At 40.6% G+C, this 25,697-nt stretch overlaps 1 protein-coding gene across 3 annotated transcripts in view; it reads left to right on the forward strand.

Annotated features, from left to right (window-relative positions):
- Positions 1-25,697, forward strand: part of LOC110833299 (scoloptoxin SSD14) — a 52,353-nt gene that overhangs the window by 6,578 nt on the left and 20,078 nt on the right. The window contains exons 1-2 of one of the 3 annotated variants that reach the window (XM_087349184.1): positions 333-435; positions 13,634-13,730. In XM_087349184.1, coding sequence (XP_087205310.1) covers positions 13,651-13,730 — 80 coding nt within the window. In that variant the 5' untranslated portion in view covers positions 333-435; positions 13,634-13,650. Of the gene's footprint in view, positions 1-332; positions 436-13,633; positions 13,731-16,914; positions 17,510-25,697 lie in introns of those variants that run through there. The other 2 variants (XM_022071188.2, XM_022071187.2) reach the window with 2 other exon arrangements.

A 25,697-nucleotide genomic window follows, 5' to 3' on the forward strand; every position in this document is an offset into this window, starting at 1 on the left:
GATGATAGAAACGATATGTTTCTCCGAAACGTTGTTAACCATTTACAAGACTTTATTCTGTCACTGCCCTGGAGACTCGGAAAAGAATGGTTAAAGCGTATTTCATGTTATTGTGCCACCTGCCATCTGGAATGTTACGAAAATTATGAGAAAAATCAGTCAGGATTGCCAGTAACCTGGCCCGTATTCGAACTTGATAACTACGTCCCGAAGAGACATACAAATCTAGGATAACTTGTTCTGCAGTTTAGTTTCTTGTAAGTTTGTTCCTTAATAAATACTCCAGAAAATTTACGGATTCCTGATTATAAATACCGTACCATCTGTTGCAGGAAGTGATATTATACCCAATATGACGATCAGTATGAAGAGATTCTCCGACAGCTTCAGCGGTGAATTGGAGACGTTGCGGGGAGAGGAGGCGGAGAGTGGAAGGTAAGAACACTTTCTCTCTTTCTTGACATAGCCAGCATCGTCCTTGGCCTTCTGTGGCATTTTGAATTCTATTGAGGTAGGCTTTTGAGTCTCTTTAGCGGTTGGCTCAGTCCATTGTAAGACCTGTACTGTCATAAGACAACGCAAAAATCTAACATCCTTGGAACCTAGCTCTGTCCTGGTTTGTAGCGCTGTGTTGGGCGGTGAGCTGGAGGCAAGAAGGACCTCTGAAACGATGGTAAACGTCTATCAGACTACACAGCGCTACAACCAGAACTTAACCCTGAAATATATGGCGTCGTCAAGACTTCCATCGCCGCTCGTAACAGTCGCTTTTACAAAATAGTTTGCTCATAACTTTCCCAGGGAAAGGTTTCAATACTGTCACTAATGGTGCATTAACCACAGTTTCAGGATCTCTGCTGTATCATGGGCCTTTATTCTTGCAGATGAAACAAATAATAAAAATACTGATTTTCTCCAGCAGTGTATGAACTCACAGTAATGAAAGCTGTGCTTCATATTAATTCGCTTTATGAAACGCAGTGATGTATTGATGGATGTTAGAATCTGTATTTCAAACCTACAGTATTCATCTATACTGCCAATACAGTGAAAATAACCCGGACTTGATAACATTGTAACAAGACCAGTCGTTAGACACGAATGCAATGATGCTCTCAGCTCTGGCTGCAGTAGCCTATGCATGCATCTATTCATTCTAAAATAATCGATGTGAAAATGTGAATACGATCGACGTAGTAGTGATGTTGCAGCTGTCAGTGGGATCTAACACATTCGATCTATTGGTTCCTGGGTTCAAATGCCGTGTAGGACACAAACTTGACATTCCAGTTCTGGTTTCAACTATACATAGGCCTTGTAACCGTCCTCCACGTTACGTCACGCGGCACGTCGGCCGGCGAGCATGATTCTTTTTCTCAGGAAATACGAGGGCATGGGACCAGGTTGAGCGAAGTTGGTCAAGGTGGTCTAGATGTCGGACCACAGCCAACACTTATGTTGAGGACTTTATTAAAAAATATCAATACGGATAAAATTACAGGTTCAGCGGCACTCGGCAATAAGATAGCCTGGCTGCCGTATTTCTGTCACTGCACCACGTACGAAGCCGCGACTAAATCTTGAACAGATGAATTTAGTGAGCAGAGCCAACAGGTTGTCTCTCGTCGGAGACAAGAAGCCGAGTATCCCGGCTAGTTCAAGCGCTCCCCTCTTGGTTTTTCCTAGCAAAGTACCTTTATCATCTACAAAAGATTCAAATTCCAGCAAGAAGACTGGCACAGCTGAGATCTTTATAATTTTAGAGCTAATATAAACTAAAGCAGTGGTCCACAACGAGGTGCCCGCGGGCGCCATGGCGCCCGCCAAGGCTTCTTTGGGTTCCCGCGTTGATACGGAAAGAGGTTATACTTAATAATGAAGACCGTTCAACCATGAACATTATAAAATCAAAGCACAGATCTTGACTTACTAATGCCCATCTTGACGATTGTTTGCGAGCAGCGACATTATCCTACACTCCCAAATTTGAAAAACTGGCCGATGAAATGCAGTGCCAAACATCACACTAACTTCCCACTTGAGTAATAATAATTGTACTTATAAAACTAAGTATTTTTGATTGCATGGTTTCTTGTATCATTAAACGTCGTGTTGTTTTGTGTGTTATTTGGTGTCCATATCTTATTTCTCCAGAGAAAAGAAAATTTGGCTTTGTTAACTGCTTGGTGACCGCCACCATATCATAAACTCTCAAATGTGCCCGTAGGCACAAAAAGGGTGAGGACCACTGATGTACAAAATTTCAGGAGCACTGGTATCACGAAATCTAACCTAATCCAACACATACTGATCTGACCTGACCTAAACTAAATTAACCTGAACTAACCTTACTTAAAGCAAAGTACCATAGCCTAGCTTGACACAACCTCAACTAACCTAACCTAGCGCAACCTAACATAACCAAACCTAACCTAACCCAGCCTAACTTAACCTAACCCAACCTAACCTAAACTAACCTAACGTAAGCTAACTAAGCTTAGCCAAACTAACCCAACCCAAGCTAACCTAACACAACCTAACCTAACCAACCTAACCTAACCAACCTAACCTAACCTAACCTTGGCGCATCCTAAAGCCACCGCAATGCTTGGCTTGCATCCAATAAGACTAGGCACAATGATTGTGAATAGACGCTGAGTTTTGCGACTCTGAACACGGCGACGCCTTCGAAATACGCCAAACGTACCGCCGATAAGTCCACAGAAAACACCATACGAAAGTGAAATACAGACGTCGAGCGTCGCGACGCCATCCCTCGCAACGCCATCACAGTATCTCAGGAGCGCGACTTAAACACTTTGGATACCATTGGGAGCGATTTTAAGAAATCGGCGCCCGGCGTCGCGACGCTTACCGTCGCGACGCCTTCAAATAACGCCAAATCACATCACATGTCTCCAGATAACAGCGATCACTCAATTAGAAAAACGACGCCGAGCGTCGTGACGCCATCATATGACGCCAAATATGGCGTCAAAGGCGTTGTATTATGGTGGGTACGATACTAGATAGTCGACGCCGATCAGAGGGACGAAACACGTCGTGTAGCCGTGGGCGAGAAGTGGATACCGTTCAATATACAGTCTAACCTAACCTAACCTAACGTAACCTAATTAACCTTACCTAACCTAACCTAACCCAACCTAACCTAACGTAACCTAATCTAACCTTACCTAACCTTACCTAACTTAACCTAACTTAATCTCACCCAACCTAACCTAACCTAACTAACCTTACCTAACATAATCAAACCTAATCTAACCTAACACAACCTAACCTAACCTAATCCAACCTAACCTAACCTAACCTAATCCAACCTAACCTAACCTTGGACCATGCTAAAGCCACCGCAATGCTTGGCTTGCATCCAATAAGACTAGGCACAATGATCGTGAATAGACGCTAATCGTTGCGACGGTGATCATTGCGACGTCTTAGAAATAAGACAAACTTACCGCCGATATGTCCACAGAAAACACCATACGAAAGTAAAATACCGACGTCGAGCGTCGCGACGCCATCACAGTATCTCAGGAGCGCGACTTAAACACTTAATATACCATTATGAGCGACTTTAGGAAATCTACGCCCGGCGTCGCGACGCCTACCATCAGAAGACGCCAAATTTACATCTGAGAAGTCTCTAGATGAAAGTGATATTTAACCAGAAAAAGGACGCAGAGCGTCGCGACGCTATCTGCCTCGACGCCATCACAGTATCAAACGTGTGAGTCTGAAGCCGTTGGGATAACGTTGAGAGCGTATTTTAGAAATCGACGCCGGGCGTCGCGACGTCTACCATCGCGACGCCTTCAAATAACGCCAAATTCACATCAGATATCTCCAGATAACAGCGATTACTTATTTAGAAAACCGACGCCGAGCGTCGTGACGCCATCATATGACGCCAAATATGGCGTCAAAGCCGTTGTATTATGGTGGGTACGATTATAGATAGTCGACGCCGATCAGAGAGACGAAACACGTCGTGTTGCCGTGGGCGAGAAGTGGATACCGTTCAATGTACATGGTCTAACCTAACCTAACATAACATAACCTAACCCAACGTTACCTAACTTAACCTAACCTAACCTAACGTAACCTAACTAACCCTACCTAACCTAACCTAACCCAACTTAACCTAACCTAACCTAACATTACCTAATCTAATCTAACCTAACCTAACTTAACCTAACCTAACCTAACTTAACCTAACCCAACCTAACGTAACCTAACTAACCTTACTCAAACATAATCAAACCTAACACAACCTAACCAAACCTAATGCAAACTAACCTAACCTTGGACCATGCTAAAGCCACCGCAGTGCTTGGCTTGCATCCAATAAGACTAGGCACAATGATCGTGAGTCGACGCTAAGCTTTGCGACGCTGAACATGGCGACGCCTTCGAAATAAGCCAAACTTACCGCAGATAAGTCCACAGACGACACCATACGAAAGTGAAATACCGACGTCGAGCGTCGCGACGCCATCACAGTATCTCAGGAGCGCGACTTAAACACTTATTATACCATTAGGAGCGATTTTAGGAAATCGACGCCCGGCGTCGCGACGCGTACCATCGCGACGGCTTCAGAAGACGTCAAATTTACATCTGAGAAGTCTCTAGATTAAAATGATATTGAACTAGAAAATCGACGCCGAGCGTCGTGACGCTATCTGCCTCGACGCCATCACAGTATCACATGTGTGAGTCTGAAGCCGTTGGGATAACGTTGAGAGCGTATTTTAGAAATCGACGCCGGGCGTCGCGACGTCTACCATCGCGACGCCTTCAAATAACGCCAAATTCACATCAGATGTCTCCAGATAACAGCGATTACTCATTTAGAAAACCGACGCCGAGCGTCGTGACGCCGAAAATGGCGTCAAAGCCGTTTATTATGGTGGGCACGATGCTAGATAGTCGACGCCGATCAGAGGGACGAAACACGTCGAGGCGCCGTGGGCGAAAAGTGATATCGTTCAATATACACGGTCTAACCTAACCTAACCTAACCTAACCCAACCTAACCTAACCTAACTTAACCTAACCTAACCTAACTAACCTTACCTAAACTAACCTAACCCAACCTAACCTAACTTAACCTAACCTAACCTAACTTAACCTTACCTAACCTAACTAACCTTACCTAACCTATCCGAACCTAACCCAACCTAACCTAACTTAACCTAACCTAACCTAAGGTTACCTAACCTTACCTAACCCAACCTAACCAAAATTAACGTAATCTGTTCCAACACAAATTAGGCACTGAATATATAATATGGCCGTCAAATGACCTTGACGTATCTATGACCTGTAAATAATGTGTACAATGTCACTCAAATACCTATAGTTCTGAAGATATCCGTCTTCTGGGTTATTGCGCTGTGTAGTCTGGTCGATGTTTACCAACGTTTCAGAGGTCATACTGCCTCCGTCATCAGAGTATGAAGATTTCTGTCTTCTGGGTTGTTGTTTCAGAGGTCATACTGATGACGGAGGCAGTATGACCTCTGAAACGTTGGTTAACATCGACCAGACTACACAGCGCAATAACCCAGAAGACGGATATCTTCATACTCACTGCTGTGAGAACCTCAAATCTTACCTATAGTTCTCTTTGTATATTCGTGAAAATTTTTATTTCGAGTGACCTTGAAAAGTTTGAGGCCAATATTTCTCAAACAGTTTGCGTGGTCTTCACATGATCTTGACCTATCCGTGACCTCATTTTAACATGAGTATGGTCAACCAGGTACTTAGAGTTTGGCGGAAATAAACATTAAAAATATGACCTTGAGAATTTTAAAGACACGTATCGAGGAAACTAGTGCGTCGATTTTGAGTTCCTATCCATGTGACCATGACCTATACGTGACCTCATTTTGACATGAGTATGGGCAACCAGGTATTTACGGTATGGCAGAAATAAGAGTGAGGATGTATGACCTTGAGAATTTTAATGACCTCTATCTGGGTAACTTGTGGACCGATTTTTTCGAATCATCCATATGACCTTGACCTGTACGTGAATTCATTTTGACATGAGTATAGCCAACGAGGAATTCACGGTTTGGCAGAAATAAGCGTTATAACCTATGACCTTGAGAATTTTAATGACCTCTATCTGGGAAACTGGTGGACCGATTTTGTCGAGCCATCCATATGACCTTGACCTGTACGTGACCTCATTTTGACGTGTGTGGTCAACCAGGTATTCACGGTTTGGCAGATATAAGCGTTAAAAGCTATGACCTTGAGAATTTTAAAGACAATTATCTAGGAAACTAGTAGTCCCATTTTCTCGTGACATTCATGTGACCTTGACCTATACCTGACCTCATTGTGAAATGAGTATGGTTAACCAGGTATTTAAGGTTTGGCAGAAATAATCGTGAGATGATATGACCTTGAGATTTTAAGTACCGTATATATTAAACTATTGGGCCGATTTTGTCGCGGTTTGCATATGACCTTGACCTATAAGTGACCTCATTTTGACATGAGTATGGTCAATCATGTATTTACGGTTTGGCAGAAATAAGCGTGAAACATATGACCTTGAGTATTTTAAAGACCTCTATCTGGCAAACTATTGGGGCGATCTTGTCTTGACTTTGGCCTAACAGTGACATCAATGTGACATGAGAATAATCACTCTGATAACTACGGTTATGAAGATGTGAGGGCGAAATAATGTACAACAGTGGTCCGCAACGCGGTGCCCGCGGGTGCCATGGCGCCCGCCAAGGCTTCTTTGGGTTCCCGCGTTGATACGGAAAGAGGTTATACTTAATAATGAAGACCGTTCAACCGTGAACATTATAAAATCAAAGCACAGATCTCGACTTACTAATGCCCATCTTGACGATTGTTTGCGAGCAGCGACATCATCCTACACTCCCAAATTTGAAAAACTGGCCGATGAAATGCAGTGCCAAACATCACACTAACTTCCCACTTGAGTAATAATAATTGTACTTATAAAACTACGTATTTTTGATTGCATGGTTTCTTGTATCATTAAACGTCGTGTTGTTTTCTGTATTATTTGGTGTCCATATCTTATTTCTCCAGAGAAAATAAAATTTGGCTTTGTTAATTGGTTGGTGCCCGCCACGATCTCATAAACTCTCAAATGTGCCCGTAGGCACAAAGAGGTTGGGGACCACTGAACTAAAGCATTTCACCTACTTGGCTTTGTATCACTACTCCAGGGTGCACCCATCTTATGTTTACTTCCGGGGAAAATGCGGCCGGAATGTGAAGCTGATTATGCAGCCTTTCCTAATTTGTAAGGAAATTCCTTATCGTCGCGAAGTATAGGTCAGCGCCGTATATCCTCGATTGCATAACGCACTTTTTCGCATTTTAAATTTTCTGAAGTGTTACATTTGATGGCGTCCAGTAATCGATACTGACACATTATATTATATGAATAAAGCGCAAGGAAATTTTTCTTGTCCATAAAACTAATCATGGGGCAGTAAATGCAACAAAGAAGATTCCGAAAGCATTGTTAATGCAACGAAGTTTTTGTTTGATTACTGAACATTCCTGGTGTAATATACGTATGCCTTCCCATGAAAACCTATAATTAAATCAAAGGTACGTATTATATTGTATGTATTTGTACACAGTATTTGGTTCCGAAGTTAATTATTTGGACAGATTTTCGAAAGGTTTCTTACTCCCTCCTGACAATGCTTGGAGAAATATAGGTCGCATTCGCTTTGTGTCACAACAATCTACATTCGTAACTGATACGCTTAACAAAAAAAAATTGTAGTTAATTTATTATTACAGGTATCTTCCATAAGTTGTTTTTATACCCAGTGTAGGAATATTTTCCATTTTAATCTAACCACTCTGAAGAAGCCAGTGTCGATTATAAGTTGTACGGATGGAAGCTGGCAAAGATGTTACGTAATGGCAAGCAGGGAGTACGAGAGTAGTGGCTGCCAATGTCGTGAATAGCTTTTGTTAAGACAGGAGTTCGGTGACCGGAAGTAACTGATGACTGGCATACTGCCATCTGGTGCAGGCTGTCATTTGCTCTGTCTGTACAATAAATAGTTCGCATGTTACAATTTGGGGATTTGGTAAACGGAGAGCGGATGCTATTTGCAACAGTGCTAACAAAGTTACATTAGTTCAAATTTAAAAATTTCAGATGAAGGGCCCACTTTCTTGACCAATGTTTAATGGAAAAAAAATGATATGGATCATAAAGAAATAAGATGCGAAGACATACACTGAATTCTTGCGTAATTTTCGCGTTATTTTTAGTTGTTCTAAAACACCTTCAGATTAACGGACATTTCTCTAAGCTCGCAAGGATCTATCATCACACAGAATGCAATTGCACTGAAGTTGATTGGTTATCGGTTTATATAACGATATTTCAGTTGTATTCATTATATGTAGAAACAGGTGGTAGGAATTCAGAAATAAACCGTTGGTGGGAAGAATTATTCGTGCCATTTTCCTTCAGGGATCACTTAAAACGGTAGTAAGGATAGCCTCTGCAGGTGGGAATGTGGACGCGGGACATATCGAATACGAAACATATGTTCTAAACACACGATCGCACGTGGCGACACTGATGTTACTTCTTCCTCACAAGCTTGCATACCATCATATTCATAAAGCTGACGGACTGACACCATCTTTTCACTGTGCGGAATTTTTACATACTTTGTATGAATTCACTAATTCAAGAAAACATGTCCAAGATGTAGTGGAACTAAGTACTTGAAGAGCCATCGTGTTATAGACGCGTTTGAATTTAGATCCAGAAGTCTTAACACAATTATTTTGCAAGCGTCAGCATCTCCCACCTGGCAGTCTATCCTAATTAAGCACACGGTACTAACTGCAAGTAACCAGGCAAATGTAATGAGATGAACCAACGTTTCCGTCGGTTTCATCACCTGCTTACAAATAAATAGCCCGAGTCTTTTTATTTGCCTTGTACGTGTTTCATTATATTGCCAACAAATCTTGAGTAATGGTCTGCGCTAGTTTCTTGCAATAGGAACTTTCCTCCGTGACATATTTCGTGTCGTGTTCAGTGGAAAAATAGTCAGTAAATTATTTGCGTGCGCTAATGTGTCGTTTTGCTTAATAGGTGAGTGGGTGGATGACGTTAATGAATATTAGAAACAGACAAGGCTACAGGGGAGCGATGTGTAGTAGGTTCTGATCTATCAATTGACTGTCGCGTGTTCTATTAAGTGACGAAAGCTGGAATATAAAAGTGTATATAAACGTTAGTTGACTTTAAGACTAAGTTACGCTATGTTTAGGAATATGAAATTTGAATTTTAGGATAATGTCTCGTGTATGTGGGCTATGTGAATGCAGCTAGAATATAAAAGTTTATTTCTGAAAATTGATTTTGTTTCACGTGTTGTAAAATATGAGGTAAAAGCGTATGAAGTCGTGTATAAGAGTTGTTTTCGTTTATGAAAGAGGCTGTACTTTAAAGCGTTTTCCTGAAATTTGATAAAATTTGATGCTAATTTACGAGTATTCAATGTTGTCGGGGGGAAAATAAAGCTAAAATATGAAACTCCGTTTTTGAAAGTTGATTAAGTATTGGTTCCCAACTGTATTTCGGTGTATAAAGAAAGTCAGAACTTTCAAGTTCATTTCTGAAAATTTATTACTTTACGGGATAGCTTGACTGTATTTTTATTTGTACATAAATAATAATATAATTATACACCCTTCTTACAAAGATGGCTTAATATTAGACCTAAATGCGCGTTTGTGGAAAGCTTATGCGTTTCGGTGTATGAAATATTCTTGAACATAAAAGTGTGTTTCTCTTAAAGACAACAAGTTAGTTTTAACCCGACCGCGACGCATTCGAACGATTTGTTGTTGCTTTATATACCAAAAGGGGTTAGGTAAAAAACCGTATTTTAGAAAATTGGTTAAGGGATAGTCAAAATTAATATTGGAAGTGCGGTACTTACAGAGGAATTAAAATAATTTTGCAGTGAAATTTCATTTACGAGATCTTGTCACTACTAAGTGACTTGAAGTTCTGATACTGCAAGTGGTCCAGTGTCCTCCAAGTGGCCTAACTAACTAACTAACTAGATGGCTTACCGAACCCGAAGGTTCATCACCGAATTAACCAAAGCCCTCCACCGGACCCTGTCCTGGGCCAACAAAATCCAGTTTCCTTCAACTCCTATCTCCCATAGATCCCGCCTGAGATTATCCTCCCATCTACGTCTAGGTCTCCCCAGCGGTCTCTTCCCTTCAGGTTTCCCAACCAGTACCCGGTGCACACCTCTTGTCCCATCCATGCGCGCTACATGTCCCGCCCATCTCACTCTTCTCGACTTAATCACCCTCACAATACTGGGGGAGCAGTACAGATTTTTAAGCTCGTCATTGTGCAGTTTTCTCCACGCCCCATCGTCTTCCCTCTTAGGCCCAAATATCCTCCTCAACACCCGATTCTCAAACACCTGCAATCTGTGTTCCTCCCTCTGAGTGAGAGACCATGTTTCGCACCCATACAAAACAACAGGCAAGATTATTGTTTTGTATACTTTAATTTTCAGGTTCTTAGAAATCAGACGGGAAGACAAAATATTTTGGACTGAGAAGTAGCAAGCATTTCCGGAATTTAGTCTCCTCCTAACTTCCTCACAAGTATCATTTTGATTTGTTATTGTTGTTCCCAAATATTTGAACTTTGTAACCCTTTCAAAGGATTTATTAGCCACCCTAAGATAATTTTGCCCGCCTGTCTTCTGATGACGAGATACTAACATGTACTTAGTTTTTTCTGAATTTACTTCCAGCCCCACTTGTCTACCAGCCTCTAGTAAAACTTCTGCGTTCCTCTTTATTGTATTTATATCGTCCCCCAATAAATTAACATCATCAGCATATGCCAATAGCTGATGTGTCCCATTCAATTGCAAACCCTCCTGCCTACCTTGGACCTTCCTGATGGCGTATTCTAGCGCAAAGTTAAAGAGCAAGGGAGACAAAGCATCTCCTTGTTTTAGACCGTTCTTGATGAGGAATGTCTCAGATACATATTTACCTACTCGAATTTTGCTACAGGTTTCATTTAAGCACATTTTTATTAGACCCACTAGCTTCTTTGGTATACCAAATTCAATAAGAATATTATATAGCACTTCTCTCTTCACAGAGTCATAGGCTTTTTTGAAATCTATAAATAACTGATGTACGGTCCCACCGAACTCCCATTTTTTCTCTAGTATCTGACGAATGCAAAAGATCTGATCAATCGTTGATCTGTTTCGTCTGAACCCACACTGATGATCCCCAATAATTTCATTCGCATATGGGGTTAACCTTGCCAAAAGAATGTTGGATAGAATTTTGTATGAGGTTGATAGCAGCGATATTCCTCGGTAATTACCACACTCAGTCTTGTCCCCCTTCTTATGAATAGGAATAATTATGGATTCCTTCCACTGTTGTGGCATCTCTTCCTTATCCCAAATTAACTGAATAAGCTTATGGATCCTCATATGCAACCCTTTGCCACCTGCTTTAATTAATTCGGCCGGAATCTGGTCAATTCCTGGAGATTTATAACTTTTCAACTTCCCAATGGCTAGTTCCACTTCATCTAAGCTAGGTTCTGGCACCAACAGTTCAGCTGTATGCATTTTAATCTGTCTAATATCACCAGTATCATGAACATTTAAGAGCTCGCTAAAGAAATTTTTCCACCTATTCACAATTTTTATTGGATCTGCAAGCAAATTGCCACTATCATCCTTTACCAAATTGGTCTGGGGTTGATATCCTTTCTTAAAGTTATTAATGCCTCTGTACAGGTCTCTGATGTTTTTTTCCTTATTATTTGTCTCAAGTTCAGCAATTTTGCCCTTCAGGTATTCCCTTTTCTTAGTCCTAAAGGTTCTACTAGCCTCACGTCTCACGTTACATAGATTATCCGCATTTGTTTTGTTTGGGTTCTGCAACCATTGAAATTTTGTTTGCTTCCTTCGATCTATTAATTTTGAACATTCTTCATCAAACCACGGTTTATTTTGCTTTCTCCTGTAGTATCCTAGTTTCTCTTTTGCTGAAATTTTGATGCAGTTTCTGACATTTTCCCACTCCCTGTTGATGTCCACACTTTCATTATCCTCATTTGCCTCTAAAATTTGAAACCTATTCGAAATTTCAACTTGATATTGTTCCTTTGCCTCTCCCTCACTTAATTTTTTCAAATCAAATCTTTCTGTGTCAAAATTTTGTTTAGTTCGTCTACTTACTGAAAGCCGCTCCCTCACTTTTGCTACCACCAGATAATGATCAGTGTCGCAATCTGCTCCTCTGAATGATCTCACATCAATTACATTTGTCTGCCTTCTCTTATCTACTAAAACATGATCTATTTGATTGTGTGTTCTGCCATCTGGAGAAGTCCAAGTGTATTTATGAACATCACGGTGTGGAAATTTTGTACTTTTTACAATTAAATCTTTTGACGTAGCGAAGGTTACTGCTCTAAGACCGTTATCATTACTAAGTGCATGGAGACTCTCGCTGCCTATTGTGGGTTTGAAGATATCCTCCCTCCCAATTTTTGCATTGAAATCTCCTAGCAGAATTTTCATGTGATACTTGCCAAATGTATCAAATACTGATTCCAATTCTTCATAAAAGCTATCCTTGATATCATCGCTTTTGTCTTCAGTTGGGGCATGAACATTAAGGACAATGATGTCGCACCAACGTCCTTCCAAAATTACGTAAGACAACCTGTCACTAACAAATTCTACTCTCTTAACTGCTGCCCTAATTCTGCTATGAACAAAAAAACCCGTCCCTAGCTGATGATTGTCATTCCCCTTTCCATAGAAAAATGTAAAATTGTCCACTGGGATCATGCCCTCCCCCTCCCATCGCACTTCCTGCACTGCCACTAAGTCTAACTTATAATTCCCTAATTCCCTACACACTGATTTCAGTGCCCCAGCCCTATAGAGGCTCCTAATGTTCCAAGTACCAAATCTCATGTCCTTTTTCAATTGCCGTGGTCGTGCCAAAGAGTCCGTCCTGATCCGAGGCTTGGTTGATTTTTTCGTAACACATATTTTTTTTAAAGGTGAAAGGTTGTTAGCCCTACACCCAACCCCCAACCTGGAGGACCAGGGTATCACTCTTAGTCTAGCGCATCTCCTTAGACCTGTCCGGCTTGGGTGACCCTACCATGAGCCGAAGCTCAGGCCGGCATAGCCCTAAGGGTCATTTGAGCACGCAAGCCTCCTCACCCGGCAGATTGCCTTCGACAAGGTGGTGATACCTTCGAGAAGGCCTCCAAGTGGCCTAGTTTGTTTAAATAGCAAAGGAAATCTAGAGTTAAATCTTGGTGCATTATCTACATGCAAGAATTGGACGGAATCTGGCTGATTTTTTACACCAGATCTGTGTCTAAGAAGGAAGTGTTTCTTACCTATGTTTTGCAGCAGACTGACAGGAGTGTTTCAGAATAAATTAATTGAAAGTGTGCTTTAGTAATTAAAATCCATGTTCTGGAGACAATATTAAGACCTGGTGCTAGCAGCAAATTGATCTCTCGTCACAGGCATAACACCACCAACAATGACAAATCCATTTCTCCCCCATTCGACCAACAGATGCGAGCCAGCTTACTGTACGGTTGGAGGAGAATCCAATAACCGGTAAGATTGATTGACTTCACAGAATCACGAGTTTAAGAGTCAACTCTACTGTTAACAGTTGCATGCAACTCTGTATCTATCAACATAGCCAATCAAAAACTACATTAAAACAACTACAGTGGAATCAAAATAACCCCGAGCTTCGTTGACCATTGACAAACGAGCACCCGGAGGGGGGAAGACCGCGAAAAGATACAACAAGCCGAGAGATGACCATCCTCAGACCGACCCTTTGCCTTCATCCTCCTCCCTACCTTTTCAATCATCTCTTCTCCCCTTTTACTATGACGTAACTCAAGCTCGGAATTATTTTGCTTGCAGTATGCACATAAAGCCACGGTGGTCTAGCGGTTAGAACGCTGGCCTTGTAATCCTGGGGTCTCGGGTTCGATTCCCGGCGGTGCCCGAATTTATAACTTGTGTTGGGCAAGACCGTGGTCTAGGCAACACGGAGTTTTCCTCCGGGGGCTTCCCCGGTTTCTCCGTGGCATCCCAACAATTACTCCATTCACACACAGAAGAAGGCAATGGCAAACCACTTCTGGATCATCTGCCAAGAACGTATATGAACAGGTCCCAGTCCGAGAAAAGGATGGAAGGATCCTGTTCATATGGACCTGTCGTCAGACAGAACACTAATAATAAAAATAATAATGCACATAAAATGAAATGCCACGGTTGCCTGAACACAATGCACGGTTCTTTTAAAGAAGAAGGAATATATGTCAATGAATTTTTCAACACGTTGATAACAGTCATAATTAAGCCTCTGCGAAAATATGCAATACATTTGATGTCACTCAACTTTAACATGGCATAATTGAGGTGCGCATGTTATTCTGGGGCACAAACCTACAAAACGATAGCTCTGCGTGGTTTCAGTGCCAGTATTAAGTGGGTTGCATTTCATCTAAATCAGTTGCATTGTTTACAGCGCAGGTCTCCTATGGAAGGGATCTTATAAAACCTCTACAATGTAAGAAGCTGATGTACCTTTCAGCTGTGAAATGTGTTGCATAAAAGCTTGACTTCGGTTTTCAACAACATTCAGTGATTTTATTCTGCATCTGTAATGTACTGCTGATGCTGATTGTTGTCTGCATTTGTGTTTTCTGCAGAAACGCAATTAATTCTTCCACTTCATAGAATCGCATTAAAACTAACGCCTGTATTTTGACAGAAACTCTTTCCCGCAGTTTTTACGCTCTGCATTCATTGAAACCATCATGATTTAAACAATATGCGGAATTTTATCTGGAGCAGTGCTTTTTAGCCGGTGGACCGCGGAACACAGCCGTCCCGCTGCTTAATTTATGCCGGTCTGAAAAATTATTTAGCGTTGTAGTCTGTTAAAAAATATTTTACCACAGATGAAGACTACTGTTTTGGAATAAACTAGATTTTTTTGGTTTCCTTTTAGCGACTAAATAGTATGTGTTGAAGATTACTATATTTTCGCACAGAACGGAACTAGGCAAGTCAATCAAGATTACGTATCTTTCCATTACATATCGAAGAAAATAAAAAATAATTAATTTTATTTGTCCTCGTGCATAACTTACAATTACTGAAGTAAAATATAGGCGATACAGAACGTTCCATATTAACGCAGCCCTAATTACTTCACATAAATCATTTAGTGCATAAAACGATTAAACCAATAGCAATACTGAATTCTTGCAACTGCTACTGAGACTGGTACGGCCGTAATTTCTGCTGTTTTATCAGTCCATGAACACTTGTCACAGACAAGCACTTCCTGTGTCCCGAAATTCTTTTACCACTCGGTGTGCATCGTATTATTGGGTACTTCCTTAGACGACGCGCATTGACAAATGCTTCACGAACATCAGCAGACGATTTAGATGCAGTGCATTCCATATTCCTTTGTAGAATGCAACATTGTTTTTGACTTCCCTCAAATATAAAGCTGGAACTGAAGACTTGGAATTCATTTTGTGTTAACTTTGATTCTGTCCTGAACGAACGGTTCAGTGAATTACCTTGACCTATTTCAGAAGCGACCTGATTCAAGAATGTCAAAACGTATGCACGAGAGTGTCTGTTTAATATCAAAATTTCGCGATGCTTTACAAAGAGGAGTATGTTCGGCCTACCACGAGAATTGAGCTTGCTTGTCTCTAAATATTATAAGGGAAAGAGATCTGTGTCTGTCACAATAACACAGAAATTTCCAGTTATAGTTCATTTTCTTTTCCTTCTCTATGCCATATAATATCCGCCTTTCTGTAGGCCCTTAAAATATTTCAGCCTTCAGTTTTCCTTCCCGTCGGTATGTAATGTAGTACCGCGGCAGTTTTATTGAGGAACTGAGGAAAACCACGAGAAACCTTAGTCAGGATAACTGGTGCCCGGGCCGAGATCTGAATTCAGGACCTCCCGAATAACCGCAAGAGTGATGACAGTTGTATTTAGTTATGGAACTATACAGTTGGGTTATATTACTTTTAGTCTTTCGCTATCATTTCCAATTTTGTATATCTGTTTGCCTGCCCGTCTTTCTGAATTCAATTCGAGAACATCTGGTCGGATTTTCATAAATTTAACAGAATGATAGGCAAATGCTTTAAACATTCGTGTGAAAGGCTAGAATAAATTGTAAGAAATTTTATTATTTTGTCCCTAATCCCAGAAACGCCAGGGTCATCTCAATTGCAAGCACTTTATATGAATTTAAATGTCTGTAAACTTAACGGGAAGTACTGTCTACAGATGACGAGAAAATCCCTGCAAGGGGAAGTCGTTTCTGGTCGGTGCGGGGGGAATGTTACTTATCAGCTGGACTAGAGGGCTGCTGTTGGTGGGAAGTGCGATACGTCAGAGTTTAAGGCTACTACACACAGACTGAACACATCAAGCATTTGAGAGTAGCGTGTAGTAATGTGTTCTGCGGGTGTTACGATAATATTCTAGATTAAATCGCTGTGCCGCTGTGAGGTAATCTTGAAGCTGTACCCATTAGAACACATGAAAGATTGTTGTCTGTTATTCGTTCAGTGGTTATGGAACGAATGCTTTTAGGATGGGTCGTCACGCACTGCGAAATCTTGCGCATGCGAGTTTAACGAATTCGTAGCAGGGATTTTCTCCTGGTCTGCGGACTGTAGACTACAGACGTTTCTCATGCTTCCGCTCAGGTCGACTCAGCGAACTCAAATGACATCTACCGACAATACGCGGAAGTATGTACAAACGAAGTAACGTATGGGGAATACGATTAGAATTGCAGTCTTCTAATGTATATCCACGTGTGATTATTAATATATTCCATAGAATGTTAGTGATTAATCAAGTGACTGAAAATTGTTTGTCTCTCAGAGCCATGATTGTTTTAGGAAAGTGTCTTCAGAAAGCCGGTGACATGGCCGAGTATTGATCTTTTCATGTACGATGGCAGGAGGTCTATCTCGAAGTCTTACGAAAACGTGCAATATTCGATGATTGACCCCAACCGCAACTTCTGTCAAAATCGCTTTAATAATGACAAGAAAGAAATCAGCGGCAAAGGTCATAACCAACATATTGGGTGTCAATTTGGTGTAATTTGTTCGTCCACAAGGAATGACGCTATGGATCGAGACGAGTGATAATGGTGCAACTTTCGTTGCTGATGGTAGAGTAAAAAATGGCGGGGTCATTCGAAGACACAGCTTTCAGAACCAGGATAAAGGTCAAGTTCAGAAGAGAGGTGCTGTATCGTGCTTGGATAAAAGAGAATCAACTACAAGTGCCCAAATGTTGCTTCAACGTCACTGGAAGTAAGTAAAGGCGACTGAATGTTCTGATTTCCTTTCGTAAATTTAATAGCACCATTATTATAAAATGGGTGATGATTACTACTCTATTCCACACGTGTTTCGAATAATTTTCTGGCTGCAAATTCCACGCTTGCATTTCTGTTATTGCGTTTTTGGAGTAGGAATGAGAGATTTCATTAAATTTAGTTGGAAATATTTCTGTAGTGTCGCGGTGAAATTGTTAGCACCCTATCGTATTCAAGAGACCCCGTGGTTGAAGTCTCGGCCCGGAAACGTGTTATCCTGACTGAGGATTTTCGTAACATTCCCTCCCTTAAGTTAGACCACTACCGCTTCCATCCTTTCAAATTCATCCTGTCATTCGACACTATACAGACTGAGCCGCTGACATTGCCATTAAATGAACCACTGAATAAATAAATAAGAAATGTTGCAACAGGTAGTCTACTAATACGCTTTCGTTCCCAAAGTAAATTTGATTTCAATTTGATTGTCTGATGGAGCGTATTGTTTGTCATTTATCCTTCATTCAAAACATAATAAAATCCCTACATAGATATTCACAAACAACAAGTGAGTCATCCACATAACCTACAAAAATATGTAGTATGGGATGTTGAACGAATAATTGAGGTTACAATATCCAAGTGATTGGAATTTGAACTGATAGTTGGAAACAGTCTACATTATGACCGGTAGATGGCAAGAGACTTGTGTCCCGTAGTTGCTGTTTATCGTTAACACCCACTCCCTACTCGCACAACGTCTAATATATATGATGACATGAAACAAATGAGTGCTTAGCTTTTTCTTGGCTAAAAGCGAATATTTTCCCCGAAAATTCTCGTTTTCTTTACGGTATTTCGTAATTACGTTATTGATTTTTCGTCTTCTCTAACAGTCTTTTTTTAACTCGTCAGTTCTTTGTTCATTGATATTTCTGTTTATTTGATCGCGTACTTACCTCTTCCTTGTCTCTTTCTGTTTTCTTCATTGTTGTGTTGTTATTGTTATCATTATTTTTATTATTATTAGCCTGCTGGTTTAGGAGTCGCGGTAGGTCAGATAATAACGTGTCTGTAACGACAGTGGATGGATTCCCAGCAGGGGCAGATATTTTATTCTTCATCAACACTTACCGATTCTGGGTCAAACCTACCATCTAATCCAGTGGGTACTGGGGGCTCATTTTGTAAAGTGTAAAGTGGAAGGAGCACGAAGTTAACTATTCATCTTCATCTAATACCGAAGTTAAATACGCGTGGAGTTGACTTCCAAGTCGTACGGTAGTGCTTCTCCACAACAACTTTACAATTAATATTTAGTGACGTATTAAAGTGATGAATACAAGCAGAAACTTCAGAGTTGAATTTCCGTTCAGCCTTGGCCATGTTTTACATTAGCTGACGCGTTACGGTATGACTAATGTGGTATATTTCCGCTGCTGTGTAATTTTCATTTGTGTGTCACGTGCCTGTCTGTGAGGCATGTAACACTGATAAAGGCCGATTCTTCCTAACCAAAACAAGGTTTGCAACTCTAAAGCTGCTTTCTACGAGGAAACGCCCGTTTATGGCAATGTCTGCTGTGTTTACCCATAATAATTTGCGAAAAAAATTGCCGATTTTAATTAAATGCTATATCAAGGAATGAGCATCTTTAATGCAGTGGATCTTCGTGCGTTTTCTGATGAACATTAGTTCGATTTTCTTGTTCCAGGGACACATGCACTGATGTCTCACTTCAGTGAACTGAGATTTTCTATTGTCAACCACACAGACTATTGCATCAGCGTATCCGCCTACAACATTTATGAGTCTACTAATACTGTTTTCAAAACATTGATAGCTGAATTATTATGTTTCTTATATAGAGAAACAAAGTTGTTAAATATAAAAGGAATTGATGGTGAGTTGGCTTTTGAGTTATGTAATCACGTTGTATCTAGTTCAAGAATATTTTAATGATCTTGAAGAGTCTGGGGGAGTATTATAATAACTTCCTAATTTCTTGAATCGCCTTAAGGTTCATATAACGGAGCATTGTCTTCAAAAGTTTATAACTCATTCGCCCACCAAAGCACGAGACCATATTTCAGTCAGACAAAATTTTATATTTCCCTTTGTTCGTTGTGTCCTGTTTACAGCTGTGGTATTTTTGTGTGCAGTGTTTCTTTAGTTATTTTTCGAAGGTAAAGTTTCGCATTGAATCAAAAGATATGACAACACTTTCGGTAGAACAAACACTGTTTGTCTACAAGGTATTCTTTATTTGCCTTGTGCTCGATTGTAAAGCCTGAAAACGACACTTTCCTTATCTCGCGCTGAATCACAGTTACATGACTGCATGCAATAGTCGTAGCTGTGGCAAATTAATATGGCCATAAACCATTCCGTCTGCTTTCACTTCTGTTTCCCTTCCAATTTACTTCGTTTTGCTTCCTGCGATAATAAATCCTGCTACTTTCTGGTAGTGCAATTAATGAGGTAAAACAGTGTATATAATATTTTGTGTATGCATCTATATAAGCCTAAACTAATGGTAGAAATGGCAAGGTTTTTTAAGAGAAGGTAAAATGAAAATATATCTTATGGGTTTTGAGGTTGTGACGGCGAAGACGTCAGTGTTATTCTTCTGGACAATGACATCATGTGGGTTTGTAGATATCAACGTTTCGGAGGAACATACTGCTTCAAATTTTAGGGTTGAAGATGGAGACATTATATTTTTCCGAAACGTTGGTAAGGCCACATGGCGTTTCAACCCAGAAGACGACAAAGGAGCGAGAATAAGAAATGAAGAAATAGGGAAGTTTCAAAGATAAACTCATTCGAAGGCAAACTAAGAGACTGGAGAACAAGATGGTACAATAATGTTTTAAGAATGAACGAATAGAGTATCCAAAAGATCTTCAGAATGAAAGTAAAGAATAACGCCCAAGAGAGATACCGAGAGCAATGTGGGAACAACAGGTTAGAAAACTAGCCTCACAGAAGGCAGGAATAAACTGAAGAGGAGGGCTGTGGGAGGACAGAGATGGACAGAGGTCCTTGCTTGTCACATGACTTACCTTAAGTGGAAACGTCCTAGGAAGATGATGGTTGAAGAGAAACTTGCTGAACCATTTATGCCCATGGAAAATAACGAGACCCCTCAGTCGCCATCTCGTGCTTCTGCCCCGAGATTCAACCCCGGGATCATCGTCAGCGCTGTCGAGGTCATGTGTCCCTTCTAGCGATACAGCTCCACCTGTTTTTACCTCCCCTGAATTTAGATGAGTGCTGTAGAAGGGAGACTTCATTTTCTTACACCACCATCAGCCAGTACCTTAATCCTTCGAAGTGCATAAAAGGTCAAAGGTACAACCAACCAGATATAATTTTTGAATTGTTTTGTTGAATACAATTTTTGATATTGTTTCGGCGTGGGTCTTAACTGCTCGAACACTAGGATCGTAGATTCGAATCGCACTCGAGACGCGGATGTGTGTTCACATTTTCCTGTATTATGCTGCCAAATACCTAAAAGGATTAAAAATTTCAGAAGTTAGTTCTGTATTTGAACAGGCCACAGGCCTGATCAGTTTAAAAATTATAAAAAGAAAACAAAAGTTTTTGTTTTTAGAGATAAGAGAAGCTGACATATCAAATGCAAACGTATGTTTACTTGGTTGTGCAGCGGAGCTGCAGATCTGCTGTTTTGTTAATCATATTGTTTCATGACTCATTCAACGCCAGCTGAGTCAGCCACCTATTTCACTAACAGAATGGTAAACATGATAAACGTGTGTTATCTCAACTGCCGCACCAGTGGCTTTCATATTATCTAGAACAGATGTCGCTTGTTGGCCAAGAAAGGCGCTGCTGTTGAAAACAGGTAACAGCGCTCCGAAATTAAACCCACGTTAAATACTCACTTTTATTTTTAAAGTGAACAATTTTAAGCAGATAAAATGGATTTATCTTTCCTGAACTAAAGCAAATAATGTTTTGATAACTCTTCATTTTTTCCTGCTTTTCTCGCCGATTTATGCGGATATTGGTGGGCTGTAAATCACATTTGAACTGTAATTTCATCAGATGTATTTAGTAAGAACAGAGTTCTTCGTGTACACACAAACAGCCTGAAAGATCAGTTGATAACAAGCGAATTTGACATAAGTAGGTTGTAATGATATGAAGTATCAGTGCCTTAACCTATTTTTGATCGCCTTCACACTTCATTTGACATTTTCAGAGTCACTTCTATGGCCGGCCATGGGCAATATTAGCTATGAGTCTCAGTCCTTCGCTTGAGAATCGCTAAACAGACCCGGCCTCTGCAATGAAGGCCCATTACAGTGTTGGGTACATTCCAATCTAATAACGGCGAGAGATTAATTAATTGCGCAGTTTTGTAGTCGCTATGTATTCACGTGGTGCAGTCGTGATTTTGGCTGGACTGGTAGGATTATACACCTAACAAGGAGTTCAGTGTGGCAGGACACAGCATCAAACTACACAAGGAGATTCTTCGTTTGTTGTTCTTCTCGCTTTCTGTTTTTCTTCTCAGTTTTTTTTCTAATTGTCTGTGCACTTCTTTCTTTCTCCCCCCCCCCCCCTTTTTGAAACTGTTTTCCTACTGTATTTCCTTCTTCATATCTGTCTCGCTCTTAAAACGAGATAAATGTAAAATGTGATCTTCAGACTATGTGCCTTTTGATGCTTGGACTAATTTACTTCATTATGTAGCTTTTGTAATTGAAAGCAATCTGCAACTGAATTTTGCTTACACAGCAAATCGAAGTCTTTCAAGAATTCAGTAAGAGGTCGATAAACTTTCTAGTCCCGAACATTTCAGCTACCACGTGTTAGAACGCTGAGAGACACGAACTTGGTTTGTTTCTTTATACAAATAAAGTGTGGTTTACAAGATCCACACTCTTAAAACTTTAAATATATTTGTCTTAGCCTGCATAAAATACGTGACAGACTTTGACGCCGAAGGCGGGTTGGAGGTGAAATGGATTTTGGTTGGAAAACATCAAAATTGAGTAAACGTAAAAAATAAGAAAATGTGACAATATAATATCATCAAAAATTAGATATATTAAAATATATATTTTTCTGCCCTGAATGCAAGCGTTAACAACCTCCTAAAAATAAACTCTGCCTAATAAATAACTTTATAGGCAAATTTCTGACCGCCTCTCCGTGAAAAAGAAATACAAGTGGTTCCCTTTACAACGTATGATCTATATAATGTTGATCGATGCTGGTGGCTAGTACATATATCAGTCCACATTCATAGAACATTAATAGACAATTTTTATCACATGAAAGGTTTAGGAATACATTCAACCAACTTCATGTAGAAGTAGTCGCTCAGCTTGTAAAATCCCCTCTCCATCTGCGTCTTGGTCTCCCAAGTGATGTCTTACATTCAGATGTTCTGACAAAAATGTATATGCATTTCTCATGCGTGATACAAGCCCCTCCCATATCATCCTTCTTGGTTTGAAGAGCCAAATAATCCTTTAAGAAAAGTACAACTCATGATGTTAATCATTACGTAGTTTTCTCCAGTCTGTACCAGATTATTTCAAGGTATTGACCTTTGGCATTTGCCGTTGAGGTTATTTATATCACATGAATCACCCAGAGAGATTGTGATTCCAAGCGGATTCCGTTAAGTGGCAATTACTTTAGGGTGTAACTGCAGCCATGATATCTTTAGGCCAAACACTTATCTAAAACTTTTTGTATATTAAAGGTAAATATAGATATTTATTTTGTGTTCAAATAAAATGCCGAAGAAGAACACTACAGACATAAACGGACATTAAACCTGTTTACACAAACGTTTTATAAAACTATTCAAAGCCGAAGACAGATTTCTGGTGGAAGGATTTGTTTGGACCACACGATTATTTTAGGTATGAAGCCTTCACGGCGACTGAATGAAAGAAGTTTGTCCGACGTTTCTGATACTGTCTCTGCTTCCATCATCAGGGTTGGCATCGACTCTGAATATGACTCCGAAACGTTGGTAGCCACACGGCGATATGTAGGACATATTTTTAGGGGTCCACACTGATATATTAAATGCTAATGAAATGTCGAAAAACATCGACATTTACCGCAGTGAGAACGTCGAATCTTATAAGTATCGAATTATCATTTTGGTCTAATATCGAAGGACTGATTAAATCTCTTGAGTCCAAGGTAACCAATCAAACTACCTGAACCGATCAATCCAACAAAATCGTCTGACGAGCCCCGAATTCAGGCAGCGGTGAACAAGGAGAGGAAAGAACTTGTTCTCCTACGTTCTGTACATGTTTGTGCTTGTTAGCTTCTTGCCCCGGTTCAGGGCCAACTAGGACGTCAGCATTTGCTGCTTTTTTAGCCTGCATAATTACATTTTGTGCCAACGTAAGCTAATGTCTCTGTAAGCCGAACTCAACTGGCGGCGACGTGGTTTGACACCACTGGAATACAGATATCGTGGGTTCGAGTACCATTGGGAACGCGATTTTCTGTTGTCCTGTGAAGGTAGACGCCTTGAGATGAGATGATTCTACATCCAAGCCACTGGTATTTGATCTGGACGTGAAAGCAGAGAAAACTGTATGGCTTGTAATTCATACGAGGTGCGATCGAAAGGTTTCAAGACTGCGCGTATAAAAACCCGTACACTTATCTCAGGTATTAAATTCATCCATCACCCTCGAAGTAGTTTTCCTGGGAGTGAACACAACGATCCCAGCGCCGCTGCCAAGCCTGGAAGGATCCCTGGAAATCTTTCTTTGTCAGCCTGTCAAGCACCATCTGCGATTCTGCCTGAATCTCTTCTATCGTATCAAATATCCTTCCCTTTAGCTGAATTTTCATCTTTGGGAAGAGGAAGAAGTCACACGGAGCTTAGAAAGGAAGTTGGGGTCGGTTCTTGCAAGATCTTTGAGCTCCTGACAAACGAGAAGTCGATTCTGCTTCTGGTCCTCAGACAGGATGCGTCGCATGTGGAGTTCTTCCTTTAGAATCAGCTGACAGGTCCCATAGCCTATCCCAACAATGTCGCACAAGTCGTTGATGGTACGACGTCGATCTTCGTGAATGGCCTGCCGAATCTTCGTAACATTTTCGGGCGTTGTGCTCGAAGATGGTCGTCCAGAACGCTCGTCATCATCGACAGAGGTTCGACCATTTTTAAAACGTGAATGCCACACAAAAGTTTGTGCACGACCCATTGCGGACTCCCCAAATGCTTGCTTTAGCATTTCATAGGTTTCCGTAGCCGTTTTGGCGAGTCTTTGGCAAAATTTGATGCACACGCCATTCCGAAATCGCAGGAGGGTCGGTGTAATGCACTACCAAAACGCCCGTAACTAAGAAACAAATGCTAATTCGATGATGCCGGCTGGCACACTGATTCACTATGAATGTAGGCCGCACCCCTTAAAGGCAGAAGGTCGTACTACATCCGGTTCGCCCTCTATTGACACAGTCTTTAAACTTTCCGATCGAAACTCGTATATCTCTCGTCACCAAATGCAGAACAGATTTTAATATAAATTATAAAGATAGCTATTAAATTATTCTAAAATATGGCGAAGTTTGAATATTTGGGAGCGAAATTACACATATTACAAATTATGGTGAGAAGCGTGACACTTTATTTCGGGGGTGGTGGGGTGGTAGAAAGAACGTCGGTGTATTAGAAGATTCCCACCCGTCCTTTTGGTAAGGGCTGAAACTCATCTAAGTATTATCAAAAATTTAAGTTCCTGTCTCAACACTACATTTCTGTATTAGAAAGATCACTGGTTAATGCTGTTTAGGGATATAATTGCTGTTTATCGTGAGAATGGTGAACATGAGCATAACGTTAATCTATCAGAGTGAATTCCAAAGTTAAAAGAGGTAACGGATGTTTTCCTCCAGATTCTTCTAAACTCAACATTTATGATCGCTCTCGGTCCTTATTCCACTGTATCTCATATTTGCATTTGCCATAATGTCGATGAAATAACAAACGCTGCATTAGTCTCGTTACTTTCAGTATGTTAAAGTTGACCCCGGTTTTACATTACTCAGCTTTCCGTGATTTCCTGAGCCACTCAAGGCGAACGCTAATTCAGGGGTGTGAAAAGTTTCATGAATTTAAACCGCTGCTAGAAACAGACCACGTGAAAACTACATGTTCTTTT

Source organism: Zootermopsis nevadensis, unplaced genomic scaffold, assembly GCF_977971745.1.
Source record: "Zootermopsis nevadensis isolate Lab colony 2312 unplaced genomic scaffold, Znev_1.0 Znev_ptg000015l, whole genome shotgun sequence".
Classification (NCBI taxonomy): Eukaryota; Metazoa; Arthropoda; class Insecta; order Blattodea; family Termopsidae; genus Zootermopsis; species Zootermopsis nevadensis.